General features: G+C 35.6%; 1 protein-coding gene across 2 annotated transcripts; it reads left to right on the top strand.

Annotated features, from left to right (window-relative positions):
- Window positions 1-1881: 1881 nt before the first annotated feature.
- LOC132161779 (cleavage and polyadenylation specificity factor subunit 3-I) lies at window positions 1882-8677 on the top strand. Of its 2 annotated transcripts, XM_059571965.2 has the most exons (6): window positions 1882-1958; window positions 2580-2777; window positions 2945-3042; window positions 5245-5290; window positions 5379-5528; window positions 6853-8677. In XM_059571965.2, exons 2-6 carry the CDS (start codon window positions 2628-2630, stop codon window positions 8494-8496), a joined length of 2088 nt encoding a protein of 695 aa, XP_059427948.2. In that variant the 5' UTR covers window positions 1882-1958; window positions 2580-2627; the 3' UTR covers window positions 8497-8677. The 2 variants fall into 2 exon arrangements, with proteins under 2 accessions (XP_059427948.2, XP_088370095.1); XM_088513969.1 differs by lacking the exon at window positions 1882-1958 and having other exon boundaries at window positions 2720-2795.
- The last annotated feature ends 464 nt before the right edge of the window (window positions 8678-9141 follow it).

Raw genomic sequence — 9141 nt, 5'->3', positions numbered from 1 at the left:
ACTAAGAAAATATCATTCTCATATGATTATGAATTAGGATCCTCTTCATTTTATTTGAATGGTTTAATATCCAGTTAGTTATAGTAGAATGGTATTTTTGTCCACTCAAAAAGTGAAAAGACAAAAATACCCTTCCACTATAACTAACCGATATTATTCAGTTCATTTAAACCAGAGAGATAAGATAAGCAATTAGAGTTAATGTATCATATAACTTTATGTGCATGTGTGTTTATATATATACAAAGCAATAAAACAATGATACAATGTAATGATTGACAATCTTTGAATTTTAAGTCTTATTTATTTTCTTTTCACACATCTCTTACAAAGTCATACTCGGTTAACGGTTATTTTTGAAGTCATAACTCCCACCATATAAAGTGTATTGAGTTTTTGGACCGGTAACCATGCACCCCCGCTACTCACCAGCTCTATTATTAGCATATTATGTAGTTACAATAATCTACAACAGTATGCAATTTCATTGTAATACCCTGAAACTTTAATAATAAGATAATCTACAATAGTATGCATATTATGTGGTGACAGGCTCGTCTTCCCAGACAATAGCTATGGCTCAAACCGGACATTCCACAGCAGGTGGGAACCCCGATGGTAACGCCCAAGGGGGAAAACTACACTAGTCGCCCCTTTCCACCTTTTAAATTAGAAAAAAATAATAATAATAAGATAATAAAATAAAAATAAGTATAATTATTTGTCAAAATTGTGCTTTATAAAAATCAACCCTTATGGCTTGAATTAACACTAAAAAGAATCCAATAAGTGCTACAAACCAATTTTTTTTTTTTTTTTTTTTTTTCAAAATTAAAATTTGACATTTTCATCATTTCCACCTCTGAGCCAAACGTTCGACATATTGCTGGAGCGTTCGATACTAACCCTAAGCCAAACGTTCGACATATCCCTAAAACATTCGAGACTAACCTTAAGCCAAGCGTTCAACATTTCTTTGGAACATTTGAGGTTGATCCTAAGCAAATGTTCGACTTGTACCTTGAATGTTCGACTTTTGTCTAAAGAGAGTTTTAACTTTTTAACCCCTTCAGTCTTATCCATTCTCTGTGCCTATAAATAGTACCTCACGACCTTCAACTCTCTCTCTCTTTGCTTTATTTTTCCCGGAAATACATAAAAAGCCTTTTGCTTCTTGTTGGAGCTAAAAACCCTTCACAAACACAAGAAAAGAAAAAAGAAAAAAGAAAAAAGAAAAAGATACCCATAAATCTCTAAAATGCCTTTTTCATGATGCTTTTTTCTTCATCTCCTTGAAATGAACCCTCTTTAAGGTTTTATTTTTATTTATTTATTTATTTTTTCGTTGGAAAAAAAGGTTACACCAAAATGGGAAGAGATAAGGTCCAGCTTAAGCAAATCGATAACAAGATCAACAAGCAAGTGACATTCTTGAAGCTAGGAGATGCATATTCCTATAAAACCCTAAAAGTCGTATTTGGGCCGGTGGTTATTGAGAACGTGGAGGATGCTGGCATGTGGGCCCTAGGCATCCATTCTAGCAATCTCCCATTCTCTTGAACTACTTGTATAATCTAATGATAATCAATTCGAAATGGAAGCGTGAGCTTCTATTCCAACTTTGATTTTTGTTTTATTAAATTTAAAAATACAAAGGCAATCAAATTAGGTTATACACACGGCCAAAAACCAATGAAAATAACCTTAGTACCGACAATAAAAAAATGAAAATGAAAACTCAACTATGATCAAATTTTCAAAAGAACAATTAAGGAAACAAAAAGCAATTATCAGATTTTCCAACCCATATTGTCTCCGGGTCATGCTGAAGAGGTCCACCTACTCAACCCGATCCACTTTCAGAAACCATTTTTGTTAAACCGCAAAACTCACTCGTACTTCAAATTAGGGTTTTAGCGCTCTCCCTCTTTCTGCATTTTCAGAAATCTTTGAACAGTGTAATCTCTCTCTCTCTTTCTCTCTGTATTACTTTTCTTTATGCGTCAAAAGAAATCTTAGGGCACTGTAATTTCTCACTCTTATTGATTTGCGTTAACTCCTATTGTGTGCGCGTGTGTATTTGCTGAATTTATTATATTTAGAAATCTTTTTTTTTGCTTCTGAGTTGAGATTCAGCTCACTTTCACTCTCTTTGATTTCCGAGAAACCGCGAGAAAATAACGGAAATCGCAAAGAAAATTACAGAAATGAAAAGCTGAGAAGAAAATAAATGAAACGAGAGAGAGAGAGAGAGAGAGTGGGAAGCTTATTAAGGCGTTCATATTCTAGACATTACTAGATTTCAAATACGTATATCCTTCCCATTTCAATTTTTATTCTTATTTTTAATTTGCGGGTTTCTTGAGTTGCTAGGCTCAATTTGTTGATTTTTTTTTTTTTTTTTTGGTATGAAAAATCTCTCTTCATGATTCACTTGAACTTTTTGGCAGCCAAAGGTAAAAATTATTGCTTTTTTCAATTAATTGTTGAGTGGGAAGCTGGGTATTAGTGTTTAGTTGAATAGGTTAGATAATTATTTAAATTGGAATTTAAACTTTTGTTGATATTTGATTTGGCAGTTTGATTGAAGGGTTTGTGGTGCATTTTTGGTCAAGAATAGATATATAATGGCTTCAACAGGGCCACTACAGCCTCTCAAGAGACGGGATTCATCTGCAACTAGAGAAGATGATCAACTTATTATAATCCCTTTAGGGGCGGGTAATGAAGTGGGTCGGTCTTGCGTGTACATGTCCTACAAGGGGAAAACTGTGCTTGTGAGCCACTAACACCAAGTACTCTGAATTTTCTTTTATTCTTTTTGTTTTTTGTTGAAAAAAATGGCCAATTTACGTTAGTTTTTATTATCATATTATAGATTTTTTTTTTGTTCACGTGTGAATTGAATTGTTCTTTCTTTTTTGCTACTTTTCATGGACGATAGTTTGATTGTGGAATTCATCCTGCTTACTCGGGCATGGCTGCTTTGCCATACTTTGATGAGATTGATCCTTCAATGATCGATGTGCTTCTCATCACCCAGTATGTATATCTTTTCTTTTGATGTTTTTAAAGTTTCGCTTTATACCTTACTGAAATGCTTTATATTCCTTTGTTTCCCCAGCTCGTGTAGCTCTTTTGTATTAAGTGAATAAGTTCAAGATTCTAAATTTGCAAAGTTTGGCGTTTTATCTGCAAGTGGTGCTTCTTAGACAAGATGCATGGTATTGCCAAATATCATATTTTAATTGTTTATTAGCAATGAGGATCTCTTTTACTACTACTAATTCGGTTGAGTGAAATTGTGGCAAGGAATCGCCAGGTGGAAAAATTTATCCAATAGTTCCTTTCCCTCTTTATATCTCAACTGGTTTCCATAGTTCCCTCTTTATATATCAGCTGGTTTTCTCTTTCTGCAATTTCCCGTCATTTTATCAATTGGATAAAGTTGCATTTACTCCTTTTCAACAATGTTGATGTAATGGCTATACAGTTGGCCGTCTAATAATAATAATGGCATAATACACCAAATCTATCTGCTATTAGCATTATGCAACTAAAAGGTTCCTATTTGACATCAAATAAAAACTTTATTTACGAGTGCTCAACTTTATTTCCTCTACTTGTAAAATTTGAACAAGCAATGACTTGTGGGGCAATGTAGCATAATTATATACAATTAATTAAATGTTTGTTACTTATCAAAAAAATATACAATTGACTTAAATGTTTGTAACATGCTTCATCCAAAATCTATTCATTAAAAATTTAATTAATTAGTAAACTTCTTCAGGCAAAATTGGTATATTTAGGATGATATAAGTGTTACAGATATATATTCCATAGTTATATTTGTCAGCATATTCTATGACTATTAGGTAATAGAATACTCATTATTAGAGGATCAAAAAAGTTTGATACTATTTAGTTGCATATAGGGCTGTAATCAAGCCGAGTATTGGCTGTTCAAACTTAGCTTGGCAAAATTTTACATAGGCTCAAATTCGGCTCGAACTTGAGTCGAGCTCTAGGAGGCCAGGAGGGTGTTTGAACTCGGCTCGAAAAAAAAGAAGAAGCAAGTTCGAACTTGGCTTGAGCTCGACCCAAATAAATCAAATGGCTTGAGCTTGAGTTTGGATTGAGCTCAAGCTCGATTGTAAAGAGGACCAAAAAAACCCCCAAACATTAAGAGAAAAAGGAGAGAAGAAAGAAAGAATAAAGGTATTGTGTGTCTTTCCTTGTTTTCTCAAAAGCCAAATAGCAAGGAAAAGAAACAACTGCAAAACAATGGATCTAGATCTAGGGGTTTAGAGATATAAAATAAAAGAAGAAAGAAGAGCAGATAGTTTCTCTGATGTGGATACAGATCTAGGAAAAAAAAACGCAGCTGGGTTCACAGACAGATGGAAGGACTTTTTTTTTTTTGGAGTAAAAAGCATTTGGTTTAGAGGCTGATGGATGTGTGGTGGACAGGTGGTGTATGGATGAAAACGAAAAGAGAGAGGTGGTGGTAAGGAGACCAGAGTTCAAAAACAACACAAATTTATCTTGGCCCAAGAAAAGGAAAAAGTGAAATTTTCTCTTGGGAACACTGGAACCGTGTAGTTATTGAAAAAAGATACAAGTGGTGTTTGATAACTCTTTTTAAGTGGTTTTTTTTTATACAAGTAGTGTTTGATAACTCTTTTTAAGTGGTTTTTTTTATACAAGTAGTGTTTGATAACTCTTTTTAAGAGGATTTTTTTTTTTTTCATTTATTTTTTGTGTGTTTTGGTTGAAAAAGTGTTTTGATATGCCTTAAGGTGAAATGAGTTTTGAGTTTTTTGTGAGGAAAGTTGTTTGTTAATATGTTTCCACTTTTTTGGGTAGTAAGGAAAAAGAAAAGGAAAGAGAGTTAGCAAACAAGCCGAGCTTTTCTACTTGGGACTATCCATGCTACGATTATGTTGACATTTCAATTGTAATTCAATAGAGAATCTGTTTCATGTGTTAAAAGTCATGCACCGCCACTAAATGACAAGCCCTTTCGTATATCTTGTGACTTGTCAGCATGGCAGGTTCTATACATTTACAGTAGCACTTAATTTTCTTACCTCTTTAGTAATGTAACACAGTGATGTGTGTGTATATATATATTTTTCCAACACTTGCCATCACTTCCTTATTCCAAATTGTTTTAGTTTTCTCTTCATTTTCCTTGCACGGTTTTGCCACTCTGTTTAACATGATGCTTTTGGCTTGCAGCTTTCACTTGGATCATGCTGCATCCCTACCTTATTTTTTGGAGAAGGTATTTTGCTTTGTTCTGAATTAACATTAATGTTTATGTCTGTTCTTCTTTTCTCCACTGAAAACTAATATATCGAAATTTTGTTTAGACCACCTTCAAAGGTCGAGTTTTCATGACTTATCCAACAAAGGCTATCTACAAGCTGCTTTTGACAGATTATGTAAAAGTCAGCAAAGTTTCAGTTGAAGATATGTTGTACAATGAGCAAGACATCAATCGTTCCATGGATAAAATTGAGGTCTGCACTTTTTCAATTCATATTTGTCTCTAGGCTTGTATTCTTCCCAAAATTGGTCCTGTACTGTTAGATTAACTGTGAAATTATTTCCCATGCACACCTTGTCCTACACTCTGGGAAATTTTGAAGTTTACATGTGTATGGTCATTAAGTCAGGTTTCTATATTTGATTTTTTTTTACCTGATCATTCCGTCTAGTTTCTTATGATGTTTTCTGTCCATGTTGCATTGACCCCTGAATAAAAAGGTGGTAATATTGGATTCTAGGAGTTTGGCGTTTGTGAATTTTTTCCTTCCCATTTGAACTCCAATATCATGATTTTTCAAATTGTATTAGATTTAAACCTCCCATTCAATATTGAAAGTTTCTCATGAAATATTTGTCATATTTGGTTTATTTGATATTATGTGACCAAATGCAGGAGAGCTATCTTTATATGTTCTACAGTTTGATCTACTTGTGGTTTTGAACACGGAATCCAAGGAGGTAGTGTATTCTACCTGACAGAAGAATTATTTAAACCCAAAACAACTACTAAAAATGAATACTTCTAACATTCCAATGGGCATTGCACTAAGGGCCTTTGATCTTCTTTTAGAAGGATCTCCAAACTTGATCCTGATGATACCTTCATATTTGGGTATTTGTTTGTGGAAATATGGCATTTTTTTTTCTTCTAGTATCAGTGACTTTTTTCTAACATTCCAATGGGCGTTGCACTAAGGGGCTTTGATCTTCTTTTAGAAGGAGCTCCAAACTTGATCTTGGTGATACATTCATGTTCGGGTATTTGTTTGTGGATAGATTGGTATTTTTTTCTAGTATCAGTGACGTGTTTCTTCCAAAATGGTTCTCTCTCTCTTAAAAGAGTTCCTGGAGAGAGTGTTGACACTGGATCTGCAACATCATTAAAATACTTGTATTTATAGAGAGAAATTATATGCACACATGATTTATGCTATTGTTGTCCAGGTGAGTGCACTCATGATTCTTAGTTTTAACATAGAAGTTGCCCTTTGTTTTTGTAATTGAAAATGAAGGCTATTTTAGGTCCATACTAATTTGGACGGGGTTAAAACTTTCCGACATGGATTCCCCTTCAATTTTGATCCAATTATAAACTAATGCAATACAATTTGTCCAGAAAAGTGTAACCTAGATATTTGATTGCTTTTGGTTGTTGATAAAATTCCATATCGAGGCATGCATCCTCACATTGTCATTCATTTTGTTAACATACGATTCTGTGGTAGACCCTATAAATCCAATAAAACATTAACTATTCTTCCATGTTTGTCTTCTGACGGAGTATAGTAACTGCAGGTTATCGATTTCCACCAAACCGTAGAGGTAAATGGCATTCGATTTTGGTGCTATACTGCCGGCCATGTCCTTGGTGCTGCTATGTTTATGGTTGATATTGCTGGTGTTCGAGTACTCTACACTGGAGACTATTCACGTGAAGAAGATCGGCATCTCCGTGCTGCTGAGACCCCACAGTTCTCCCCTGATGTATGCATAATTGAATCCACTTATGGTGTCCAGCAACATCAACCTCGGCACGTCCGAGAGAAGCGCTTCACTGATGTTATTCATACAACCATTTCTGAGGGAGGTCGTGTCCTTATTCCAGTTTTTGCCCTTGGCCGTGCCCAAGAACTGCTTTTGATTCTTGACGAGTATTGGTCAACCCATCCGGAGCTCCAAAACATTCCCATATATTATGCTTCTCCCCTTGCAAAAAGGTGTTTGAGTGTTTATGAGACATACATCCATTCAATGAATGACAGGATACGCAGCCAACATGCAGCAAAGTCAAACCCCTTTGTGTTCAAGTACATATCACCAATAAAGAGCATTGAGAATTTCAAAGATGTTGGCCCATCGGTGGTGATGGCAAGTCCCGGCGGGCTTCAAAGTGGATTGTCTCGACAACTATTTGACATGTGGTGCTCTGATCGGAAAAATGCTTGTGTTCTACCTGGGTATGTGGTTGAAGGGACACTAGCTAAAACCATTATTAATGAACCCAAGGAGGTTACTCTCATGAATGGTCTCACTGCTCCTCTTAACATGCAGGTCCATTACATATCCTTCTCTGCCCATGCAGACTCTGCTCAGACAAGTGCATTCTTGGAAGAGCTCCTGCCTAACAACATAATTCTTGTTCACGGGGAAGCTAATGAGATGGGGAGGCTCAAACAGAAACTCATTGGCCAGTTTGCTGATCGCAACGTCAAAATCTTCAACCCGAAGAATTGTCAGTCTGTTGAAATGTACTTCAACTCTCAGAAAATGGCAAAAACCATTGGAAGGCTGGGTGAAAGGACACCAGAAGTAGGGGAAACTGTCTGCGGTTTACTGGTCAAGAAAGGATTCACCTATCAGATAATGGCACCTGATGATCTCCATATCTTCTCTCAGCTATCGACTGCGAACATTACTCAAAGAATTACTATCCCATATGCTGGTGCCTTTAGTGTGTTAAATCACCGGCTCAAGCAGATATTTGAGAGTGTAGAGTCTTCAACGGACGAGGAGTCTGGAATCCCAACGCTGCGAGTGCATGAACGAGTAACAGTTAAGCAGGAGTCTGAGAAACACATTTCATTGCATTGGTCATCAGATCCTGTAAGTGACATGGTTTCGGATTCCATTGTGGCTCTGGTTCTAAATATCAACCGGGAGATCCCCAAGGTAGTTGTTGAAGCAGAGGCCATAAAAACTGAGGAAGAGAATGGGAAGAAAGTAGAAAAGGTTATTTATGCGCTTCTTGTTTCGCTTTTTGGAGACGTGAAGGCTGGTGAAAATGGGAAGCTAGTGATCACCGTTGATGGAAATGTGGCAGAGCTTGACAAACAGAGTGGGGATGTTGCGAGTGAAAATGAAGGCTTAAAAGAAAGAGTTAGGACGGCTTTCCAGCGAATTCAAAGTGCTGTGAAGCCAATCCCTCTATCTGCATCGTAGCTGCTTCCCCTTCACTTCCATTATTTATTTTTTATTTTTATTTTTATTTTTTTTCTGTATTTTGGAGGTTAAAACTTTTGTATTTTGTATGCTACACAGTAATACTTATCACTAAACACTAATTGTTGTTTGTATTTACTAGCATTGAGATATTATGTGTTATCAATACAGCTAGTGATTACTTTATAATATTTTGGTCTGTTGTGGTAAGGTAATTTTGGTGTTGACCTTATTTATATTTGCTGCATGTTTTGATTTTTTACATTGTCATGACTTTCATGAGATTTGCTTCATTATCTATCTCATGACTTTCTTGCATTGCAGATATGGCAGCTGGTTCCATTGTGTGTTTTGGAGAGCGGAATATTCAAAGTTTTGATGACTATGAGAGAGGATTGATCCATTTGAAGAAGTTGGTGTTATAAATGCTGTTTTCATGGAGAGTGGCTTGGCTTACTCCGACTATTTCTTATTTTTCTTAATTTCTAGATTTATGCACTTTTTTCGACTATTTCTAATTTTTCTTAATTTCTAGATTTATGCACTTTTTTTCTCTACGGAGTAGGGGTCTAACTCTCTTGTATACTCCTTGTGTACAAGGGTTGCACTCCTCTGCTCGTTGTTTGAATATACATTATTTATATA

The sequence above is a fragment of the Corylus avellana genome, chromosome 2 (genome assembly GCF_965113065.1).
Source record: "Corylus avellana chromosome 2, dhCorAvel1.hap1.2, whole genome shotgun sequence".
In the NCBI taxonomy this organism is placed as follows: domain Eukaryota; kingdom Viridiplantae; phylum Streptophyta; class Magnoliopsida; order Fagales; family Betulaceae; genus Corylus; species Corylus avellana.
Note: the sequence above shows the minus strand (reverse complement) of the source record. Positions and strands in the feature narration are given on the sequence as shown.

What these genes read in the sequence shown, in the direction of transcription:
- LOC132161779 (XM_059571965.2), top strand. Translation starts at nt 2,628, where the DNA reads ATGGCTTCAACAGGGCCACTACAGCCTCTCAAGAGACGGGATTCATCT. An exon ending in GATGTGCTTCTCATCACCCA is followed by an intron (nt 3,043 to 5,244) that starts GTATGTATATCT and finishes TTTGGCTTGCAG; the next exon opens with CTTTCACTTGGATCATGCTG. An exon ending in GTTCCATGGATAAAATTGAG is followed by an intron (nt 5,529 to 6,852) that starts GTCTGCACTTTT and finishes TAGTAACTGCAG; the next exon opens with GTTATCGATTTCCACCAAAC.